Source organism: Scomber scombrus, chromosome 16 (genome assembly GCF_963691925.1).
Source record: "Scomber scombrus chromosome 16, fScoSco1.1, whole genome shotgun sequence".
Taxonomy (NCBI): domain Eukaryota; kingdom Metazoa; phylum Chordata; class Actinopteri; order Scombriformes; family Scombridae; genus Scomber; species Scomber scombrus.
Window position 1 is genome coordinate 7,773,374 of NC_084985.1, and position 25,711 is coordinate 7,799,084.

General features: G+C 37.4%; 3 protein-coding genes across 3 annotated transcripts in view; all 3 read right to left on the minus strand.

The window, feature by feature from the left end:
- The window catches only part of clic1 (chloride intracellular channel 1), a 99,589-nt gene that overhangs the window by 17,901 nt on the left and 55,977 nt on the right, over positions 1 to 25,711 (minus strand). The window lies entirely within an intron of this gene.
- Positions 699 to 5,260, minus strand: lye (lymphocyte antigen-6, epidermis). Its single transcript, XM_062435389.1, has 3 exons — positions 5,209 to 5,260; positions 3,074 to 3,184; positions 699 to 919 (listed from the first exon to the last, which is right to left on the minus strand). The coding sequence occupies exons 1-3, from the start codon at positions 5,258 to 5,260 to the stop codon at positions 699 to 701; spliced, it is 384 nt and encodes a 127-aa protein (XP_062291373.1).
- spaca4l (sperm acrosome associated 4 like) overlaps positions 17,538 to 25,711 on the minus strand; it is a 14,941-nt gene continuing 6,767 nt past the window's right edge. The window contains exons 2-3 of the mRNA XM_062435679.1: positions 21,004 to 21,114; positions 17,538 to 19,083 (exon numbers count right to left, since the gene is read on the minus strand). Coding sequence (XP_062291663.1) covers positions 18,854 to 19,083; positions 21,004 to 21,114 — 341 coding nt within the window. The 3' untranslated portion in view covers positions 17,538 to 18,853. The remainder of the gene's footprint in view (positions 19,084 to 21,003; positions 21,115 to 25,711) is intronic.

Consider the following 25,711-nt stretch of genomic DNA (forward strand, 5'->3'; position numbering starts at 1 on the left):
TTGACTGATGCTGTATATAAGTCAGTATATAATGTTCAGTAAAAAAAATACGTTAAATAGGTTTTCAACTCTGTCTTAAAACAACAGTCAGGTGTCCATATGAACAGTGAAAAAGGTTTTTCCTCGCTGTAATCATTCCTCCTTTTCATACTGACTGTTAAAAGATCCCCTTTAAAATGTGCTTTCAATGTAAAGTGATGGAAGACGAAAACTACAGTGTGCCCACAAAGTCATTTAAAGGTTTATCTGATGCTTCAACAGTCTGAGTTGGTCACATCATGTGGATATCTGTCTTTTTAGTTCCTTCATTGTGTTTCCTTGTTGAGCTGTGGTGGAAGTATACTAACAAAAACAGAGATTTTGGCACTAAAAAGACTTTAACGTTGAAAGATATCTACTTGATTTGATTCATTTGGACGACTGAAGCTTCATATTAGCTTCAGATAAACTGTGGACTGTGGATTTTGTCCCCCATCACTTACGTTGAAGGGATTTTCTAAAGGTCAGTATAAACAGGAGGAATGATTACAGCAAGAACAACCAGTTTCAGTGTTTATGTGGGCACCTGACTATTGCTTTAAAGTTGTGAAACTGTCCTTTAAGTCTGGCACTGAAAGCAAAAAACCTGTTTCTGTTTGTTCAGGACTCGCAGAATACAACACTACCCGATCATAAATGGGATCCTTTGTTTGTTTGTTTTATTGGCTCCAGGTGCTCCAAACAATCATTAAAGCAGTGCCAAGAGCAGCAGTGAGGTGGAGCTGGAGAGATGTGGCACCGTTACAGCGGTCGGTGCTGCAGCAGGTCCTGGTGATGGTGTATCCGGTGGTCAGGAGGGAGTCTGTTTCTGTTTGGTTGCAGCGAGCCGTGTCCAGGCAGCCACGAAGCTGCACTCTCACCAAACTGCTGATGTTGAAGACTGAAGGAGGGAAAGAAGATCAGCAGCCGACTGTTAGACTTTGTTTTTACGTAGAAAATTCAAAAAGTACTTTGACATTTCACTCTGTGTCTGTCTCTGAACCTGGTTGTTCAGGCTAAATAAGTTATTAGAAGTAACACTTAATGATTTTCCACATTGTCAGTGATCCCTCAATATTGGTTTACAGTGAGTGAGTCATCTCATGTTTTTACGCCCACAGACAGACAGTACAGAAGACATTGATACTAGTCTCGTCTGTAGGTTAAGTATATGAAGCCTGAGCTCGGAGGCTTAAAGACTACAAACAAGATCTTACTGTGTCAAAAGGCAAAAAAAATCCACCTACCAGCTCTCTAAAGCTCATTATTGACATGTTATGTATCTAATTTGTTTAATAATGACAAGTTGTGCTGTTGACCTAAAAACAGATCCCAAAAATCTCATCATGAAAACCACAACTTGTTTTTACATTTTTTGTGTACATATTAACCCTCGTGTCGTTCTCCCGGGTCAAATTGACCCTGTCTCTTTTGACTGTTCCTTCCTTCTGTCCTCCTTTCCTTTCCTTCCTTCCTTCCTTCCCTTCCTCCCTTCCTTCTGTCCTTCTTTCCTCCCTCACTACTTCCTTCCTTTTCTCCCTCCCTCCTTCTCTCTTTCTTTCCTCCCTCCCTCCTACCTTCCTTCCTCCCTCCTACCTTCCTCCCTCCTTTCCCTCCTACCTTCCTTCCTCCCTCCTACCTTCCTCCCTCCTTTCCTTCCTTTCTTCCTCCCTCCTTTCCTTCCTCCTTTCCTTCCTCCTTTCCTTCCTTCCTTCGACCCTCCTTTCCTTCCTTCTTCCTCCCTTCCTCCCTCCTACCTTCCTTCCTTCCTTCCTTCTTTCCTCCTTTCCTTCCTTCTTCCTTCCTTCCTTCCTTCCTTCCTTTCCTCCCTCACTACTTTCTTCCTTTTCTTCCTCCCTCCTTCCTTCTTTCTTTCCTTCCTCCCTCCTTTCCTTCCTTCCTTCCTTCCTTCCTTCCTTCCTTCCTTCCTTCCTTCCTTCCTTCCTTCCTTCCTTCCTTCCTTCCTTCCTTCCTTCCTTCCTTCCTTTCTCCCTCCTTTCCTTCCTTCTTCCTCCCTTCCACCCTTCCTTCCTTCCTCCCTTCCACCCTTCCTTCCTTCATCCTCCCTCCCTTCCTTCTCCCTTCCTCCCTTCCTTCCTTGACTCGAGGACAACAGGAGGGTTAAACAAATTAGATATGACACATGAATCCGTGAAGTTTAGAGATGCTGGTAGGCATATTTTTGAAGTCTGGACAGAGTCGTAGCTGTTTCCTATTGTGTCTTGTCTATTAAAGCTAAGAGGTGGCACTGAATTACTTATTTGACTCGAAACATATACATTTGAATTATTAAAGTTGTTAAAGGCCCATGTTGTTGCTTAACATGTGTTATCCCCTTTACTGTAAATCAGACTGTACGTTACCATACACTCATTTTCTAAAGCATCACTGGTGAAGTAAACTAGAAACTTGCTATCACAGTGAACATTTTGGCTTTTTAAAATGTATAATATTGTTGTTTTTCTTTTCTTTTTTCCTCTCTCAAAGTTAGGTAATCAAAGTTACATGTTTGTCATGTGGTAGGTCAGCTGACTAGTACATTCAAGTGCTGATGAGGATCTCTAAAATCCAAACAGATGAAGTCATGAATACCTTTGTTAGAAAATCAGCACGTACGTGTCTCTGTAATGAGCGTCCTCCTGAGGTAAACCTAACAGCTGCACATACGCCTGTCAACCCAAGAGATTTATATTTTTCTCCCTAATATGGTATAAAGTGGAAAAAGGTGAGTTATAACAATTTTAAATATATCTAATAAATAAGAAATGGTTTAAAATATGCAAAAAAAACCCAACCCTGATTGTTCTTTTTTTATTAGTCTTACATCAGTGTAAGGAGAGCAGACATTAATTATATATGTCTGCTTTAAGATTTACGTTTAGGTGTGTTAGCAGGTTTTTCATCTTCTTCGGGGTCACATAGCAGTTACAACATGAGAACACACACTTATTAACTCACCACACACGCACACACCCATCTGCTCACACAGTTTCTAAGGAGGTTATGTAATGAATGAAAGATGACAGCAGCAGAAAGTTAATGAAGTGTCGCTCACCGAGCTCTCCCCAGTAGCAGTGCGGCGTAGAGTTATCGCAGGTCTCTGTGGAGGTGAACAGGCATTTACCTGTAATCCCCACTGTGCAGGTGTTACAGGTCAGGGACTCACCTGCGGTGCAGAGTGGAAGAAGGATTTAGGAGAGCGAGGGAGAGGATTGTAAAGAGGGATGAAGTGCCTGGCAGAGATTAGTCGGTACAAGGGAGAAACAAGCATCAGATGAAGCCTGGAAATGATGTTTAAATGTTACTTAATTGTTTTCCCAATTATGTTACATTGGAAAAAACCTAATCACAGCCTGGATTACATGTGTTGTCTCATCGATCTATTAACTAGAACTGACTGTAGATCTCACATGAATCCTATTTCAGCCTCACTGCATTGGCTCCCAGTGAAGTTCAGGGTCGATTTTAAGACTCTTTTAATCACTTAAAAGGCTCTTACACTATCCAGCGGTCACTGAGGTCATCCAACCAAAACCACGGGCCAAACTACAAACCAAAAGAGAAAGTCCATAACATAATATCATCATGTATGTGTGCTCGAGTGGTGACTTGTTGTCGTATGTATTCCTAAATGTTATTTTTTAATGTATTTCTTGTTATCTTTCTTTTTGGTGTATGGATGTCAATTTAAAGCACTTTGTAACCTGTGTTTAAAAAGGTGTTATATAAATAAAGTTTAACTTAATTACACTATTCTTGTTGATACTTGCCAAATATACCAATTAGCAACATTTTTTCATTAGGTTGAAAGCAAACATAAGGGAACCAGCATTACATTTCTATTGCTGTTGCAAGTTTAGTAGCATATTGATGTAATTTTTAAAAGATGGGATTGGTCACATATACAGCGATCAAACTTCAAACTGTGCCTTTAACCAACATTACACAGTGTTGAGATCATCTTCTGTATCATTTCTAATCATCAAAGCTGTCATCATGATCAGAAATATCATTATCAAACTCAGTCAGTGTTTTCATCCCAGTGTTACACCTGTTTTTTTTATTTGTGAGAAAGTTACAGGAACTTTAATCCCACACATACTTGTATTATTATGTTATTGTCAATATTACTGCTTAAAGTTGGTTTCCTTTCTTCATTTCTTTTGCAGTTAGATAAAGTGATGCCTCTGCAAGCATCCAGTTTTATCCAAATCCAAACTCTTGGACATAAACAACAAAAACAAAGGTACAAAAATAGTGGTGAGGGGATGCAGTGTGATCAGGTAGAATAAATATTCCCCCCAACAAGAGTATCTAATATTCTCAAACTTTCAGATACAGTTCAGTACTTCCATTACAGAGTAATTAGGCAGCCAAGCCTGAACATATTTAACACTGTGACAGAATGATATCCGTTATAGGAAACACCAAAACGTGACTGATGGTTAGAGTTTTGTTTAGAAAACGCAGTTTCTAGTAGTAGATATGCAAATAAAACAAATTAAAGAAACAGGTGCTAGATAGCAACATAGCTACAGATAATGTCAGATTACAGCAATCGTCATATTGATAATATAAAGATAAGATACCAAGAGCAAACTAACAACTTCAACAACAATTTGAGATTAAAAATAAATTAAATAAAAAGTATATCCTCTCTCATGTTTGTCTGTTTATATTTGTTTGTGCATCAAATTATTTGAGTGTTGGATCATAATCTGGATCACTTCAGGACAGTTTGGGACACATTTAGTATATTTTATCACCCTTTAATGTACATCTATATGACTAATGACTAATATTAGAAACTTATAACGCAATTCTTAATCACAAATATTAATAATAAAACTATGCAATCTGTCTATTTTACAGTAGCTCAAATGTTGAAGGGAGTCAGTGTAATGTTGTCATTGACATTTTGGGAAATCTCATTTGATGTAAGATGTGTAGAAGTGGCTATAAAAGGTAGGATTGAGCAGCTTCGTACACAGTTAGGTTAAAACTTGTAACAAATACAGAAACTGGCGGCAAACTGAGACTTCATGATTAAGCTGTGAATGTACAGAAATGTCGGATGAGCTGATAAAACATACTTTAATCTGCATTTTGCACATCAGAATATGTTTTATTGGTTCATGTTTTATGTGTTTTATCTGCAGTATTTGAGTGTCTCATGTGTGGCGGTCTTACCCATAACAAATAATCCCATCAGTGCTGCACAAATCCACAAGAACTTATTCATCTTGTTTGTTTTATCGAGAAAATATCAATTCAAATAATAAGATAACACCGCGTCAAAGAGCCGTTCAGTGATCCAACAGTCTGGGCGGGTTTCAAATGAGCTTTCTCATCTGCTGTTATGCTACAAGTGTGCCAGCTGGAGCTTGGATTAGTCCCTGAATATGGTAGAAAAGAAGGATGTTGACATTGATTTAGATTTGTCAACTGCTCATATTTACTTTAAAATGCTACGGTAATGGGTTAAGACTAAAAAAAAAGGGAGGTTTGTTTAAGGAGAAGTCATTTAAAAATATAGAAGAAGAAGAAAGAGATGATGGATGACATGTACACATAGTTGAACGTGTTTGTGTGCTTGAACCTTGAACTCATTGAAAATACAACATTAGAATCATTTTCAAGAGCTTTCAACGACAATAGAGAACAAACCTTGAGTCAATAAGATAGTAATTCAACAAATATTCTTTGTTGAAGCCAATAACTCTTTTATTCTCTCTACAGTACGGAGCTGGATTACGACAGCGTATGAGCACAGAAGTTCTTTTTTTTGACCTCGGGAAAAGAGTTTCTGATAAAACAATGTCAACTAAAACATATATGGAAAGAAATAATATAAATGAGATGAAACTGTGAGCTCAATGAAAACCTTATTGCATTTAATCAGCTTGCTGTATATCATAGTTTTTGAGTTTAGTCATTATTTTTAGTCGGCCCCCTACCAAAAAAGAAAAAAAGAAAAAAAACAGGAGATGACGTTGATCTAAATACCTCATGGCTCTTACTTTATATTTAGTCAACACATATAAAACTATCACAAAGTTAAACATTATAAGACTTACATGAAGAGTTAAACATTTAATAAAATACACTTATTTGCTTTCTTGCTGAGAGTTAGGCTTAAGAAGAATGATGTACATGAATAAAGCACTTTAATAATTTAACTTAAGAGGTGCTTGTGTGCTATTTTTTTTGCATTTAAGAGCAGCTAGGCTAGCTTTTTCCCCTCTGCTAAATGTGGGAGTGTAGTATCAATTGTTTCATCTAACTTTTGGTCAGAAATGTTGTGTATTTTATCAAAAGGTAAAAACCAGAAGATTTAAAGGAACATTATTGTCAGAGGAAACCTGAAGTAAACCCAGCCACCACGGTGAACTTCACAGAAATTAAGACTCAAGATCGGGACTCGAACCCTCATCTTCTAGTGAATTTTTATTTTTATTTTTATTTTTACAAATTGTAGAGCACTTTGAGCTTCATTTCTAGTTGGTTGTTTGGTTGACAGGATTTCTCCGTCTGAGGGGATTGGGCACAGCGTTCCCCACAGCTGAGAACAAACGGTCCATGGCGCTGCGCTCTTTTGGTGTCAAGTGAGCTTTGAAAGAAGTAGCTATTTGTCTTTCAAGTGCTCGATCTCTCTGTGAAAGTGAAGTCATCACCGCCTGCGCATTGCCCCAGTCCTTACACAGATCCTTAAAAACGGCCTTGTCGAGGTTGTTAAACGTTTCTGGGTTTGCGTCAAAGTCCACGGCCTCGACCTCAGCCCACGTCTTCTCAAAGATGCGCTTAATAACGGCATCTTTGTCGTCAAAGCTTTGTCCCTTTGAGTTCTTCTCGATTAGAGACAGCAGGTTCACAACGAGCACTCTTACAAACATTTTCTTCGTCTTCAGGGTGTTATTCTGTGCATATTCAGGTTGTTGCTCTTCACACGCGGCTGCACCCTCCACTGCGCCCCTCTGTGGACCCCTTCTGGACCCCTCTGGTTGCTGCCTTGGTGACAATAACTCACTATTCATGAGAGTGAGCACCATCCTGTCACTGATTCTGACCGCCTCCATCTTACACCACCAGTTTATCAGGAGGAAAAAATACCTCACCCTCTGGACTATATCAGAGTGCAAGTCAACGTAGTCCTGGGGAATAAGCCTGCTTGCTATCTCAGACGTCCCGTCTTTGAAGCGCGTGTACAGGAGGTCAGTTAGTTGTTTTGTGAACTCCAGAGTTTTCCCGCTGGCAATAGTCTCCAAGCTCTCAAACACAAGCTCATCTGCACCCATACGGACATACTCATCCAGGATTTCTTGTATTAAAGGCCTTTTGGAGTAGCTGCAGTATTTGTCCTTCAGCTGTATCAGTAAGCGCTGAATCAGTGTTTTAGCAAATAGGTTTCCAAAAAAAGACTCAAGCCTGCTATTCACACCTTTTTCAAACAGCTTTTGCTCCTTCTGTCTTTTGGGTCTTACAGAGTGTGAACGTTTTGAAGTCTTCGCCACTTGGATGAGCACACGAGTTATGTGGTCCACTAGAGGCTTGATCCCGACCGAGGCTTCAGACAACCGGAGTTCATATTCAATCTCCTTTAATTCATCCAATAGAGATTCTGTGATTTTAATAACTTTTTCCGTGATCATCTTCTCGATAGCTTTACTGGTTTCGGTCACCAAGCGGTCTCGTGGTTTGACTTTCTTTGGACGGTTTTCTCTCTGAGTTTCCACTGGTGGCTCACTGTCCTCCACATCCTCACCCTCATCCTTTGAGTCCGACTCTTCGTCAGAGGTACAGATTGATCTTGGTATGCGTGGTAGAAGTAGGTTAATACTTCCTTCCCTTCTGATGTATTCTTTCAGCATTTTGAATGCATGATGAACCATGATACTCAGCTTGTGTGGGGGGACGACATGCCCGATCGTAAGTGGCTCCTCCTCAGTGTTAGCGGAGAGGGCCAAGTTCACACTGTCTGCTACCTCTTTTAAAATCAGGTTTGTCAACACCTTTGAGTTGCAGACCTCATATCGAACTTCCAGAGCCTCAGAGAAAGCCCGATGGGCGATGTTGCCCAGAGTGGCGTGGAGGTTTTCCTCAGAGACGACCACGCGTTCGCTCTGTTTAGCCACTACTGCATCTGAAACGGTTGTGACGAACCCCAATATGAGCTCTGCCATATGGATCGTTGTGGTATCATCAGGATTACCCAATTTCAAAAACGTCCACTGTTTCACAGTCAACCTTTCCACAAAGGTGAGGATCACAGGGTAGGCGTTGTACGCTATGAGATCCGTGATCTTATCAAACATTTTTGTTGTAATTATGGTGAGTTGGTTGATGATGTCTTAAGATCTGCATTTTAAGAAATGCAGCTATCTCAGTTCTAGAATCTGACTCCAACTGTATCATAGCAACCGTCGCTAAGCACTGGCAGCACGGTTTTTAGTTTTTTAGTTTTTTAGTTTTTTATTTCAAATACTTTTAAAGTCAAGAGCTTAAAAAACACAAACTAGTGTAAGTTCTGATAAAATATGATAGTTACTGTACCGTGAATAATGAAACTCCTCCTCTTTTATTTCTAAATAAAGTGATTTGTTTATCTTTAAACTAATAAGAAAATATTTAAAAATATGTGTTTACAAATGATTTAAAGGTCGGTAAAGTTATCTGACTCACCAGATTTAACTGACTTTACTTAAATCTTTGACTTAGAGAAACTCTAAGGTGACCAGTTAATATTAAAGTACTTTAATTCACAATTTGGTGAACAGATTGTATAATGTGAAAATGTGGTGATTATAAGTTCAGTCAAGTTTAATCATGTTTGAAAATGAATGAATGAATGTCTTTTACAGCTCCAGTCAGTTCAGTTTGATTTAAATGTTTTATTAATGTCAGCTCACAGCCAGAAGGCACATTTCAATTAGACTATTATTTCATCTCCTTTAATTCAGATACGTTTATTTAAAATATTAAAACCTCATCACAAAACATCACTTTCTGCCTCTAATAGTAGTAGTAGCCTAGTAGTAATGGTCTATAACAAGAAACGTATCAAGTGTGTTGTTTGCTTTATTCTAAAAACAATTAACGTAGTATTTTTTAGAAATCAAGCCCAGAAAATGCCACATTTTTAGATTCTATATATTTTTTTAAAGTATCCTGAGATTGTGTGTGTTAATGAGCAGTTGAACAGGTGTACCAAATAAAGTGTAGAGTGTAGGTTCATATATCATTTTTCTGTATGGGATAGTAGGTTATGTAAAAAAACAAAACAACAAAGCTACACAAATGTAAATAATTTATTGCTTCAATAATCAGTATCAGGGTTTACAGAGGACTTAAAATCAGCACTGAATCAATCTAAACTCACCCTAAAGGGTTTTTTACTCGCAACACAGTGTTATTATGCATGTCTGAAAGGGTTTTGAAATAAATTGGACATCGATGAGGTGTTTAAATGTATGAAATTGACATAGAAAAGCGTATACAGTGCATACAATCACACGTTTCACAAGTCACACGCAGCAAGTATCCCTCCATTATATATCACAGGGATACTGACAGACTATAAATGTTATTTAAAGCTCATTAAAGGATCATTCTTAAATGATAACATCCTCCTAAATAATAACTATTCCATTTCTTTAAAGGCTCAAAAGTGCCACCAGAGCAGCAACCAGAGCGGCAGACAGTGGCAGCTGGACAGAAGAGGCCTTGTTACACAGGCTGGTGCTGCAGCATCTCCTGGTGACGTCGTAGTTTACATTCAGGATAGAGCCTGTCTCATTTTTGCAGAGGGCAGCGCTTGTGCAGCCTTTGTCGTGGATATCCAAGAAATCAGCAGAAAACTCTGGAGGAAGCAAAGGAGAGACATGTATATTTAATTAGGGTATGAGAAAGTCTTCATTAAAAACCAAAATAATTTAAATTCCTTTATACTTAAGGCTGTTTTTGTGACACTGCATACCTTATTTGCAAATTCAGCGAATACAAAATGTGAAAAGAGAATAAAATAAATGTTTGTTTTGTTGTTTTTAGGTCTCTGTGATATCAAAAGAGGATGACTGATACACATCGTCTTAAAACCGAAGTTGTTATTTAGTTATTGGATGTTTTTGTGATTCTGCAGAAGTCATTCAGGTGTTAATGCTCACTTGCAACTGCGCTGAAGCATCTGTTTTCACCAGCTGTGCAGTTTATAGTCTTGTCGAAGAGGCAGTGACCGAGGATCCCCACTTTGCAGGTGTAACAGGTGAGTGACTCGACTGTGGGAAAGGAGGAAGGAGGAAACCCATTTAGTCACACTTTATCAAACATGTGCCTGCTCTAATCACAGAGTACAGTACACGCCTTAGAGTTTGTTTTTCGTAACCTCTCAAGGTGAACAATGCCAGTGAATACATTATCTAAAAAACACAATTGAATACAGGATGCATGACTTTGAAGCTGCTGTAGTGGACGCCGCACCTATTTCTTTGTGTTATATTGTGAAGCAGATTTTATGTGAAGGTTTCTGCCTCCACCCAGAACATTAGAGGTGAATGTATTTTGGCTTGTGGTGCTATAAACAGTAAAAAGTTACATTTAAATGATGAACAGTAAAATCTCTCGCCAGAAACAATGTCATAATGTCTGAAAAATCCACTTCACTTTGAGTTTTTCCATCAACACATTATATTTTTTTATTGTGTTTTTTTTGTTTAGCACTTTTTTAATGAAGTGACTTTGGGAGGCCACCTCATCTGTTATGATTCATTTCATTTTTGTAGGTTGCATCATGATCTTATGAAGCACTCTGTGACTAATGTCTCTGAAAAGCACTATTCAAACAAGTTTTACTAACTTAATACTACTTTCTACCAAATAAATCTATAAAATACAGTTCACAGTGTGTTTTAGTTTGAGGGAACTGCACCTTTAACCTTAACGTTTAGTTTGAGCTCCTGGAGCTCGAAAAAACATACTTAACATAATTTTATCAGCTTAACACTAAATGGATTTTCATAATCTTATGAGAATTTCTTACGAACATAATTTTGATGATAGAAAATGATGAATTAGGTCTGTTTGGGATCACAGAGACTGTACTTTTTTTATGCAGCTCTAACTCTTCCAAATCCCAAATTAGTTGATTTGGATTGCTATTATTGGAGTTTCAGAGTTCAGCAGAGAGTTAGAGCTCTCTGGAGACTCCCATAAAACTTTAAGCCACTACTGTATGTTTTTACTGTATGTCTGTGGATGACTTTTTGACCAACCAACGGAATATATATACTGTATTTGTTCATACAAAGCCAATATAACACATAAAACATGAAATATTTCTTAATGATGTGCATATTTTGACACCTTTATTAATTTGTAAGTGGGTTACTACTTCAATACTTGTCTTGTTATTGGGTTTAAATGAGGTCAGAAGAAGAAAAAGTGGTTGATTTTGGCATTATGATCATTGTTTTTACACATATATGTTGAGGAAGTGAAGTCAGTATCATCAAAACAGCAATTAAATGCAGTGTAGATGTGATTTTACCTAAAAAAGAAAAGGTGTATCATTTCATTTAGCTTGATTTAAAGTCACATATTCACTCATTTGGAGCCAACGTTTGAAATAAACTCGACTCAATCACAGCAGTCCTACATTGAATTGAAAAATATTTTCTGCATATATCCTTTTTCTCATAGTTGGATACCCTGTTGATATACAAAAACCCTCTATCTTTACTCTGTCCCACAACATTACACTTTTTTATCCACCAAACACAGTAAAAAAATAAATAAAAAAACCTCCTACCTGCAACAAACACAGTCATCAGTGCTGCACAGCTCCACAGGAACTTGTTCATCGTGTCGATTTTAGACGTGCAGACGTGTGAAAATACCACAGATCAGTGATGCTCGGCCTCCTTAATTATTTAAGATCTGACTGTTTTCGGATAGCTGTGGGATTAGTTTTTGAGAAACCGTGACTCACGTTCGACACATTTTATACACGAAGGCGTTAAATCAATAACACTCTGCAAACACACGTCAACAGCAGGCGTGTGATAAGCTTTGTGTGGGGCGACACATTCCTGTAACATGAAGTGTAATTATTAAACACAATCAAATTCATGATAGAGATTTCTCACAGATCAAGATGTTATTAAACTACTGAGAACACCGATATTACTTTTGTACTTAATGTTACTTCTTTTTACTATATTTTTTGAACTTCCATTGTTTTTATTGCTTGTGTAGAGGAGAAGGGTTATTCCTCGTGAACCTTATCCTGAGTAGATTCCCTTTTAATGGGTAATGAAAGCTTAATATGTCAGGTAGGGTTAGGGTTAGGTTACCCTTTTTAGGCTGATACTAATCAAAGATATGGACCGTCAACTACGTCCCCAAACCGTCCCCATCGTGGGGTCGGTAGTCACACGATATGGGGTTGGATGTCCCTGTGTTATTTTAATGGGGGGGGGAAATTAAAAATGTAGGCAGCCATAAAAATGACTTTAAAATGGTTAGTTTCATTTAAATACAACAACCTAACACATTTCCTACATCAAGAGAACATAAAAAGGAAAAATCATCCCTATAAGTGCATTTTGTATCCTTAACAATATCCAAGCATTTTCCATGTGGGCCCCACATGGGTTCAATGCGGGCTACATGGGTACTGAGTGGGCATGGGCTTAAACTGGGCAGATTTTGCCATGTGGGCTGACTGTATGAGCCCCATAAGAGATGTAAGTGGGCTAAGTGGGCTAAGTGGGCATAAACAGGACGAATTGTAGGGGCCTCATATTGTTTGAGAAACATAGGCCCAACTTGTGTAACTCACCCAGTTGGGCCGCACCTGAAAACCAGTCAGGACTCACTTGAAGCCCACATGGGCAACACAGGCGGGGCCACCATGGAAACTGTGGACAAACCCACGTGGGACCCATGTTGCAGCCCAGATTTAATCATTATGGGGCCCACATGGACATGCTGGCTTGGATCGTGCAGTTTAACCTCTCTGCTCTGAATATCACATCTGGAGGAGTCTTGCTCTCGTTTGTCTTCCTGACAAAAGTCCTGCTTTCTAAAAAGAAAGCAAAGACTAGATATATCACACCATATAATCCAACATGTGAAAAACGTCCCCAACTGGGATTTTTTGATATCAGCAAAGTTAACACATGTTGTAACATAGTTAAACTATCGCTCTCTCTTCACACTTTTTAATGGTACTGATTGTTTTATTATAAACTCATTGTCTAAAAGCCTAAAAGAGAAACACCAAAGAGCTGGATATTTACATTTTCACATGAAAAACACTAAACATCCTCTCATCACAACCTTGGAAGTAACACCTCACCCAAATTCAGAAACTTTCAGTACCAACACTTTTTAATGGCGCCCTCTAGGGACCGAGATCTGATGAATGTGACAACCAACCCCGTTCTCCCTACTTGTTTGCTCTTGTTTTATTGCTTCAAATGTAAAGCCCTTTAAGCTGCATTTTATGTATTAAAAAAGCTGCTATATCAATAAAGTTATTATTATTAAGAACACTGAGAACATCAATATTACTTTTGTACATAATGTTACATTTTCTTACTTTAATTTTTTTTATTCTATTGTTTTTATTGCTTCTGTATTTACTTATTATTCATTGTTCTTTATTCTTTTTATTGATGCTCTTTCTATTTTTTGCTGTACCATTAATTTCCCCCATTATGGGACTAATAAAGGAATATCTTATCTTAGAAACAGAAAAAGTGAGACTACAGACAGTTTTTTTGTTGTTGAGGATTTTCTTTATTTTAACATTTTGTCCAGAGAGAAATACATTAGATAAAAAGGATAAATAAACTCACATTTTAAAAAAAACAAACACCATGAAAGGTTTACGAACTCAACGTTTCCCTGAAACATCCCATTGTTCGACTTCCATGATGTGAATGTGTACGCTTTGGATTGTATCAAAATTAACAATGTGACAAAAAGAGTATAGATACTGTTCATATAATTACATTTGATGCCAAAGATGAAAATAAATCACTTTATTATCCAGTTGCTAACCAATTATGATAAAGTACAGAATCAGCCAAACCTGAAACATCCCATTGAACGACTTCCATGATATGAATGTGGCTTACATAACTTCTTAAAAAATTGAAACCCTGACATGAAAAATATGAACCACAGACCTGAGTTATAAAAAGTATAGAGTGTTATAGTATGAGCATATAAGTAGATATAGGTCTACTGAAAGCTCATAAATGATCCAAGGAGTTTATGTTGGACAGTGCTTTTGATAAAGACCCTGCTTGACAATGCATTTAGGATTAGGATAGCTATTGTGCATTTTCATCTTAATCAGAGGTTTTTTGCTGGTGTGCAGGGTGACGTTTCATCAGGTGTGTTACAGCCAGCTTCCCCACACTGAGGCCATGACAGCTAGACCAGCGACGGCAGCGAAGGTCATCTTGTTGACTGGAGCGCTGCTGGCAGGGTTGCACTTGTCTGTTGAGCAGCATGTGACTTTCAGCTCATAGGTGACACCCAGCAGAGTGCTGTTGGTGGTTGTGTTGCAGGCGGCGGGCTCACTGCAACCCTGAGAGTTGAAGCCGCTGAAGGATGTGAGACTGGGGAAGCCTGAGGAGAAATGGTTGTTGAAATGGTTAGATTGACTCTGAGGCTTAAAGAGGTGAAAAATAACCTGGGACATTTCATCAAATACAGTTTGGAGTTTACTTTAGTGTTTCTATCTCACAAGATGTTCCATTGTTTAATCCACTGTGGTTAAAATGTAAATATTTCTACATTTATTTGCATTAATATAATCAGTCATCTGTCTTTTATCCATCCTTTCATTCTTTAATTGACCTGAAGCCATGAAAGTGTTTATCTTTAGCTTTTGAATTAGCATGCAGGAGTCATTTCTCTTTGTGGAAAACTTACTATTAGCATTAAAAACAGATTTTATATACTGGATTTTATGTGTTATTTAGACATAAAAGTAAGAGATTAAGGAATGATTGCAGTATCAGTATGGAGGTAAAACGTGAATTTCTTGTCTGGTGTAGCAGCTGGGAGCATCAGGGTGTGTCTGTTGATGTATGTGTGTGTGTGTGTGTGTGTGTGTGTGTGTGTGTGTGTGTGTGTGTGTGTGTGTGTGTGTGTGTGTGTGTGTGTGTGTGTGTGTGTGTGTGTGTGTGTGTGTGTGTGTGTGTGTGTGTGCTGTCAGTATGCTGTCAGTCTTTGGGAGTGATTTGACTTCTGTGTGGTTGTGTAAAGTTTGAAAGGGAAAGGGTGTGATCTTTTGTGTGATGAGGAGGAGGGGGGAGACTTACTTGCTTTTCCAGTAAAGCAGACGCTTGTGTTGGTTGTGCAGCTCTCTGTAGTAGAGCTAAAGCAGAGTCCCACCAAGCCAAAGGTGCACTTGTTGCAGGTCAGGGATTCGACTGAAACACACAAAATGGGAAACCAAAAGAGTTAAAATCAGAATAATCTGAACTGTATTTGGAGCAGATTTGCACACTATTCACTTTAATATTTCCCTCTAGTTTGATATATTTTATCACACTGAGAGTTCATGTTAAGACACTTGTGTCATAACAATCTTTGTCCTGATCGTTCCTAATGATGGATCACTCAAATACAGCAGACATTGTTTTAAGGGACATTGCGGTCCACCACACCCGCCTGTCTCTTTTGTGGGGCAGCTAAGAAGTAATGGCATCTCAATGAGCTCCCGTTGTTACCGTGCTCGGGTTGAGTAAACAGCCCAGCTCTGAGTGATGTATCAAAAAACTATTGTACTGATTTTTAACGATATGATTTAAATCTTTATCGTCACTGTTAGCCGACGGTGTGAAGGAATGCTAATCGGTTAATCAGCCTCTACTTCACAGGAATCAACAAAAGTACTCACAGCAGATTTTCCCTAATCTACAGATCTGAAGGCTGCAGTTTCAACCGAAATCGCGAATTAAACTCTAGTGGTATCTCCCCATGTGGATAGTTTCTGTTTTTCGCATTCAGATTTTGAGATTTTTCCCGCCAATTCCACTTAATTGAGGCGAATTAAATTTCATTTGTTCTGACTACTTTTCACAAAAATGTAAGTATCTTCGTGGCCTGAAAACCACACAATACATCACATTTGGGTAAAGCAACTCTTTTTCAGAAAAATCCAAACTCTGACTTTTACCTGCAGCATATGTGGCCTGCAGAACAGTTTCATTAGTCAATTTAGATATCTTTAAAGGTACCTCAGGTGAAATTGGAGTGGATTTTTTCCCCCACCAAAATACTTTATATTAACATCAAAACAAAGTTCTGCACATATATCGGACAAATTAAATGACTTGCACGTAAATACTTTAATTCACCTGCTATATTTCTCTTTTTTTAAGGTTTATAAAAATGTGTCAATATTCCTCAAAGCCGTAGAGTTCAACATAAAAAGAGAGGCAAGCCTTTTCATTGAATTATTGCCTTTGGGGACGATGCAGAAATGTTTTTTTCTTTGCTCGGGTTTGTCTAAAATGTCTTTATACAATACAATTAAACTACAAAAATCAGTTCAATCACTTCCAGCTAAATTGTCAGAAGTCTTTTGCTCATATTTTGTCTGTTATATCTTGTTTAATGATTAAATGATAGCCTACACTTCACTGATCACTGATCAATAACCCTGATTGAAGTTTCAATCTTACCCAGCACGAAAGACGCAACGACTGCGACGATTCCAAATAGGACCTTGTTCATCTTGGTGTGTTGGTTTGGTTCTTGTGGCTCAAAGAAAAAATTTAATTGTTCCTTCTGTGTCACCTGAGTGATAGGATGCTGTGTGGAGAGACAACTGATGGGCCTGTTAGGTGAACTCAGGATTTTATACAAACGGGGAGCAGGTGTGACAGGTGAAGGGAGGGGACAAGGACCATAGTGGGGGTTTCCGAGTCTTTTGTCTTCATCTTCACCTCTCCTCTTTTTACTGCATTCTTCCGATGTCTCTGAGTCACTTGAGAGATTAAAGGAATGTCACTTGAGTTTGTGTAAGAAATTATGTGATGGTTCATACTTAAAAACACTGATGGGACCTGACTTTACATCAAGAAGGCCAAACATGCCTGACATTTGACCCAGGAAATGCTTCATATGACAGATCACTTGTAAAAGCATCACTTTTTGGGGGACTTTTTTTTACTCAATGGCAGTTTGTGAGCAGCCCCTTCTCAGGTTTCAGTAGAAATGTCCTCACACCATAGGAATGAAGACTGTCTCCTCTGTGAAAGACTTGAAATGTTGATGCTAATGCACTGAAACCTGAAGAACAGGTCCGTCCTGCAGACTTAACATGCAAGGAACAGAGAGACATTCAGAAGATAGAAACCAAATCACACCAGCAGCACATTTTTCTCCACAGGTTGAAGATTGTGTCACCTTAACATTCAAATCTTCACAACTTATTTCACTCAAAAAAATAATAACACATTTCTTTTTGAGCACTAAAGACTAAAGGGTCAGATTCAGGAGGGAGTAAATCTTTATTTGTTTCTGTGATTCATGTGGAAATCCAAACCAGTATCTCGTGATCAACCCTGACAAAATTCAAATTGCTGCCATCTTCAATTACGTTTTAATATATGCAAACATGATTGATTACATCATCTTTCTCTCCATATATATACACACACATACACACATTCAAAAAACGTTTTATTTAACAGCTTATGAGCAATGTGCATAATGAGTTTGACACCAATATTGAAAAATAAAACCAGTTAAACACAGAAGTGATGGAGTAGTTTATAAGCAGCAAAGCAAAATAAAGAAATGTTTTCCAAGATATGACACTAGTGAAAGAAACATTGTACAAATTGTAATCATGTGAACATAAAGTAACTACGTATTATTTTGAATTTAAATCTACATATTGGTATTTGAATATATGACCCAAAAACACAATACAGTGGGACAAAGGCAATAAATAAAAATATTTAAAAAACAGTTTGATGTTTTAAGAAATGCGTATATTCTGCTGACAGATGATCTATACAGCTCATATCTGTTTAATGTGAAGCTTCAGCCTATAGCAGGCGGTTAACTTGGCTTATTTTAGCACAAAGCAGCTCACAAATAAAACTTGTCTCGTCTGGATTAAGCAAACAAGATATAACTTGTTAGAGAGCTTTCAAAATGAATGCTGAAAGGCAGATTTCTTAACCTTTGTTCAGAGCCAGGCTGCTTCCAGTCCCCTGACTATGGATTCATATTTAACACACAGATATGAGCGGCTTGATCTTAACTCTCAGCAAGAATAAATAAGCATTTCCCCAAAAGTGTCAAACTATTCCTTTAGGCTGTATTGACACTTAGTTTGACCTGCAATGATTTAGTCATACAGCCTGACGAGATTCACACCGACAGCCCTGACGTTACGTTGCTCACTCGTGTGGAGAAAGTTAATTGCAGAGCCCTTCAATAAGCAGGCGGGGGACTTCTTGTATAATCTAATATAATAATTGTTTTACACTTTACATCATTTGACAACTAATTCATATTTCTGACAGTGAAATGACAGCTACTGATGAATCTAAAAAATACAAAAAAAAAACAAAACAAGAATGACATTTTAGGGACAATTTACGAACATATATGGTGTGTGTGTGTGTGTGTGTGTGTGTGTGTGTGTGTGTGTGTGTGTGTGTGTGTGAGACAGTAAACACAAGACCCATGTGGAAATAAAAACAAGCTCTTTATTCAAGCTCCTTATGTAGTGCTGGTGTGTGGTGTGTGTGTGTGTGTGAGAGTGTGTGTGTAGTGTGTATTTTGTGTGCTGTGTCATCCATCAAACCAGGACGTTGGCCACAAACAGAGCGGTGACGGAGGCGAGGGCCAGCGGCAGCACAGTTGTGCCGGGCACACCGGGCGCATTGTTGCAGAGGTCGTTGCTGCAGCACGTCTTGTTCAAACTGTACACGACGCTGTTGTTGCTGCCGGAGGGGAAATTCACTTCTTTGGTCTGGTTGCACTCAGCTACTGCTAGGCAACCCTTGGTCTTGATGTCCACGACCTTGGCTGTGGAGCAAACAGAAAGAGAAGAAGATAATCAATCAGAGTTCATTGTTCATTGTGTTTCACTGAACTGGTTGGATGGAGGTGTAAAGAGACAGGTATGCAACTCGTACACTGAATGCTCTGTTGATGTTTGGAGGAGACATAACTCCAACCAGTTACAGACATCTAAAAAAAAGTTGTATAGTACTAGTGTAAGACAAGTTTTTGCTCCTTGAAAAAGAGGATAAGTATGTGATGTTATTTACTTTATTGTCATCAAACTCAATTAAAAAGATAAAAATCAGGACTGTGTGAGTGTGTCTTGATACTTTCAGTCTTACCTGTCCTGTCTGTGGCACTCAGAGGCATTTAAGACATATTTTTTTAATTGAGTCAAAAATGTAAAATGTACAATTTCCTAAAAAAAACTGGGCATTCTCAAACAGTAATGCATTGTGTATTTGTTGGGGGCTATTTTCAGCTGCAGATGAATGCCTTAGTGAGTATTATATGTATGTTGGATTGTAGTATAGAGTATAGATACTGTTCATATAATTACATCTGATGCCAAAGATGAAAATAAATCACTTTATTATCCAGTTGCTAACCAAATATGATGTGTCATACATTATCAATAAAGTACAGAATCAGCCAAACCAGGATTTATAAGCGCCAGACAAATGAATATCTATGATGTCGTTTGTCTACATATATTTAGCACCACTTTTATTGTCCTTTAAAAGCTCAAAACACCAATAACTCACCATCCAGAGAGACTGCAGTGTTTTATCTAACTTAATCTTGAAATCCACTTCACAAGTAGACCGTCAAAGCTTTCATAGATAATATTATCTAACGCTGAACTGATGTCTGAGCAGTCAGACTAAGGTGAGATTACGCAACTCTGTGAATTCTTGGAATAATTGACTGTTTGTGTCAGACGCGGACGTTAACGATCGCTATCATCGTTTTAAGAACACTTAGAAATATCTCCGAACATAAGGACGCAGATAGGAGTGAGTGTGATCTGCAACACCTGATAAATGAAGCATACAGGCACAAAAAGGGAGAGTGGGTTTACAAATGCAACTGGTTATTTATTAGAATCAGCCTGTTTACCCCTGCTTCCACTTTGTACATAACAGTACACAAACATTTAAAAAATCCCGGAAATGAAGGGAATTCATGGTAAAGAATTTCAAGAGGACATTTTAGGTTACTATGGAGATATATTGTGTCTTGGATTGATAATAGCAGTAGTAATAACTGTCCTGTATCTTTGTTTACTGTTTTACAGCAAAGGAATAATACCCATCATGACAAGACAGTATCATATCCTGAGTCAGATCAATTTAAAAAAGGACAATATCGACATAAAAATAGTGGTTGAAGAAATGTATACCCTTCTTTATGCCCATGAAATGTTTATTTTCTTAACTGTATTTCAACTGTTTATCAATTATTTTCAGCATAGGCCAACTGTATTTCATCTGCTCATTACTTTCAGCTAGCAGGCGTACTTTTAGCCAACTACAGTACTTCAACGGCTTGCATTATAACTATTTCAACTATTTAGCTTACTTTTAGCCAACTGTCTCTGTTTACTTGCATCTATAGCATTACAGCGTTTGCACACATTCAATTGCAATGCTTGATACATAACAAATGACTCTGGTTCGTGGCTACTGTAGATGTAGTAGATACATAGACCAGTTTAACTTTCCATGAACCCTCAGGCACCAGCAGAAACACCTCCTGGGGTACGACGTACACCTGCTTTAGAATGACTGACATAAATTACTCAAAGAGGAATTCACTTAGAATCCATCTCAATAAAAAAAACGTGCCTCAACCTTGTGATGACATGAGTGGGTGGAGTTTCATGTGAGCTTCTGCAGGAGAGTGTTGACGTGCGATATTTTTAGCCCTTCAGTTCCTTACCTGCTTTTCCGACTCCACTGAAGCAGTGTTTCCCCTCGTCACATGTGGTTTTAGTGGTTAAGCACAGGTTCCAAATGCCAATTTTGCACTCGTAGCACTGCAGAGCTTGACCTGAGAGCAGCAGAGATAAAAAAAAAAAGAAGAAGAAGAAAGGAGAAAAGAGGAAGAACAGTAGAGTTAATCTTTACAAGCTATAATTAGGTAAAAATGTAGGCTGTAAATGCATCCAGTAAACATCTTCTGGTGTTTGTCGGAGCACAGAGACTGTTTACCATTCACTCAGGCCGTGCAGCTCTGTAATTTAGAGGCAGTTAGACCCAAGTCAGTAATTATGAATGACACACAGCAAGATGATGTTTAATCTGTAACCCAGAGGAGGTTGTGAGGTCGAGGTCTTACCGGCTCTTGGCAGCACCTTCAACTTACAGTCTCAAAAACGCTTAAACACTTTGCCTAAAAGTCTTTAAACGTATAAAACTCAACATTAACTCATTTGATTGAGTTAATATTGCAATTATCTTACTCCACATTGTAATACTACTTCTACTAATTCTTAAAACATGCTTAACTTTTTAACCACTTTACAAGCACGAGCCCAAATACTACTGAGGAACTACATGTTGTTTTAAAAGTACGAAGCCTGCTAGCCTCATAACAGAACCATTCACTTCTTTAAAAAATAGATTTGTACCTTTGCAAATCGCTTTTGAACCTCAATTGGAAACTGTAAAGACTTAATTTAAAGAATGAAGGACCATGACTGTAATCAAAATGTTTCAAGAACCAGATGATTTTTGTTTTTAATAGGTAGTTTTTGGACTTGTGCACATAAAAAAGGGTTTAAATATAGTTTGGTCTTTTTAGTTTTTTCCCCCTCTTTTACTGAAACTGTCTTTTCATTTATATTTCATTACTAGAATTGGGTTTAGCCATTTTCTCTTAAAATCTAGTTGAATATATTTTATTGTATAATTTGTTGTTTGATGTTTTATGTGAAGCACTGAATGTACAACACTGAAGACACTGTTGTTTCTCTCATTTTTTCCCCCTTCTTTAGTTTTTTCTTTATGTGAATTTAGGATCTAAGAATAGTTTGTCACATGTTGTTCGTATTTTAAAAGCACTCGGTGATAAATGTGTGATTTTGTGCTATAAAAATGAAACCTGGACTATTTCACCTGCGTCATTTAACAGCTGCAGATGATGATCCTTAATGTATATTTAAAATGTACTGAAGCCTTACAGGAGACAAAACAGCTGTTTGAGGGATATTACTGATACATACAACACATATAATCAATTTTGAATATCTTTTATGGCATGTATCTACTTATACGGTTCATTTTCACTTATTAATCATGTTTAATTTTCCACTATGTTTGATTATTCTGAATCTTAAGCATGTACTCTTTAACTGAGAGAGCTTCAGCTGTGAAAGATGTGTGAATAAAGAATAACTGATTCAGAAAAGTTGAAGTAAAGAAGTTTTAAAAAGTAAAAAGTGTGAGAAATACGATTTTACACAAAGTTACAGACAATGAACGAGCTTTTAATCACTTCTGAGAAAGATGCAAACTAATGCTTTGTAGGTCTTCTCCTCCTTGGCTGAAGACTTTTCTGCACTGCAACTGTCTTACTCTATTTTAGCTTAGTTTTATGTCCAATTTAACACTCTAAAATCATTTTTAAAATTGTTAAAGTGCTTTTATGTCCCGTCTTGATGCATTTGTATGTGTCTTATGTAATGCACTTCGTTTCCTTACTCTTGAAATGTGTTATACAAATAAATTTGCCTCGCCTTTCGTATTGTACACTAAGACTTCTTTTGTTTTGCTCTTTGTCAGCATGTAATTGCAAACTTGCGATGACGGCTTACTCTTAATGTCAAGTAGGTCAATAGGCTCAGCAGACATTTATGAGACTCCCAACATGCCATTAATGAACGCATCTCAGGAACTTAAACACACCTAATATGTACCTTTAACTCAAGTAAAACAGTCGATTAAGCTGCATGCCACTTGTTAATGAGCTCTTAAACTAAAAAAACAAAGAGTTGAACATTGACCTGGAATGGCTCCAAACAAAACCTGTGTTAGCCAATCACAGCCGTCAGTGCTCCAATTAATGAACATTTTAGCTATGTTGTTCAGAACAGGTTTTAAATGTCAAGGTTTTAAAAATAAAATAAAAATAAAAATAATCTGTGGGAGTGATGAGACAATCTTTCTATAAATGGAAATACTGACTCTTTTAATTTTTATTTTATAGAGACTTTTGAGAAAGTAAACTTAATGAACTCTGTTGCCATGGTTACACCAAGCCTTACACCTTGACCTTTGTTAGTCCCACGATGGGGAGGTTTACATTACTGCAGCAGCAAAGTGTATAGAAATAAATATTAATAGTAAAGTATTAATAATAAGTAAATACACAAACAATAAGACAAAGAAACAATAGTAGTAAAACAATAGTATTATGTACAAAAGTTAAATTGGTGTGAAATGATAATATACCTGAGTTTGATATTGTTATTGCATGGATTTTAAAGTGAAAAGATACACATATATATATATATATATATTTATATTGCACAGTCGAACAGAAGTAAGCAGAGTGTGTGATGTGAGGTGAAGTGTGATGTGAGGTGAAGTGTGATGTGAGGTGAAGTGTGCTCGGAGGGAGGGGGGGGGGGGGGGGGGGGAGATACTCGCTCACCCCATCCTCCTCACGCCACATCGTAGCAGCTGGAGTGAACTTTGGTGAAACTACAAGAAAACCTGTTGATCAAGTTTCGACGTCAACATCGTATGACATAGAACTACATACTGATTATACTGAAGTCAAGAAGTCCCTTTTCCCCATCATTTGTTTGATCCGGATTTGTGTATTTAGCCAATAAACCAATAAAATGAGTCAGTTAAGCTGTATTTGATTTATTGGAATTAGATTTATTGGATTGGATTGCATTACTGTGCTTGTTATACATAGCTTTTACAGGCCTAAGGGGACAATAAAGCCCGGACTCAACCATTTATTACACATTTAAAAATTTAAATTCACGAGTAATGTTTTTATCCAGTGTGACAACTTTGGGGCGCTGGATGCCAAAAAATAAGGGGTCACACAGTGAATCTAAGGGGTCGAAATAAATCTAAATCTACTGGAAGTTGCGTCATGGTTTTCATGGAGTTTAATGCATATTTATCTTTTAAGTTATACGCATTACTGTAGGGTGTAATTGTTACTTGTTTGTTTTGTATGGTTTATATAGCGCATACTTAAATGATGAATAAACCTTTTTGTATTTTTATGGCCATTAGCATCATTTGAATGGACAGGTCTGATGAATCAATGGTTTATTCAAAAGGAAGATCTGGTGTTATTGTTACGTTGAGTCATGGATATTCTATTTATTATATTGTACCTATTCTATTGAAGGCCTGGCATTAAATTACAGTGATTGTGAGTGTCACTGTTATTAGAGTGATAGCTGCTGTGGCAACTCTTTAATCCGCCAAAGGGTCTTTCACTCCCACTGGATCTTGTTACGGTAAACAATTCAAGGAGGGCCCGACTGATACTGGATTATTGGGGGCCGAAAGTGATAGTAGGGAGTAAAAAAAAAAATTCAGATGACTAAATATCTGCAGATAATCTTGTATAAAAAATAGAATATATACACATTTTTTGCAATGATACCTCAAATGTGGTTATCAAACACACAACGACATGTAACGGAGGCATTATGATAAACTTTAAAGTATAAAATCAGTGCACAGAAGCAGGAAATGTAATAATTGTAAGTTACTATAAATATAAAACACAAAGAACAACGACAAATACTCTTAATATGTTAAACTTGAATTGAGAAAAATAATCTAATATACATACACATATAAAATGCTGCTTATATAACTTAAAATGTTTAATAATTTGTAATATAACCTAAGGAATTGGTGCATATCAGACAATATATCAATACAACAGATACCAATATATCTGTGAGAGGCTAAAAATATCAGCTGATCAATATATTGTTGAACTTCACTGGAAATGTAATAATTGTAAGTTAGTTACTTTAAATAAAAACACAAAGAACAAACATATATATTAAACGTGAATTCAGAAAAATGATTACATATATATAAAATGCTGCTTATACAAGTTACAAATGTTTTGATATAAACCTAGAATGTTTAGAAATAGACGTTTATGGACTCAGTTTATCTGCTCTCAGATTCATTACTGGTGACAGCTGCTCCACCCATCATTGCACTTTATATGAAAAGGTGGGATGTGCACCTTTGTCCACGAGACGAAACACACACTGGTTCACTTTCATTTATAAAGTCCTGAAAGGCATCACGCCATCATACATCAGCACTTTATTAAATTGGTCTCACAGTAACTTTTCAACACGTTTTCCATTACACTACACAAGCGCTGCAGGATATGTGAAGGCCAGACGGTTATCTGGTCAGCATGCTAACTTCAGCAGATATCTCTTCAACACAATAAGTTGTTATTTCCTCGCATTCTGTTGATAATTTTAGATCATTTGTGAATGTTTTAAACTGAAATTTTGGCCATTTCTTACACATTATACCTTTAATAATGGTGACATATTCTAATTACTTGTTTTATTCAACCAACAATCCAAAATAAAATATATATATTCAGTTTATATTGATACAAAAAGGATAAAATC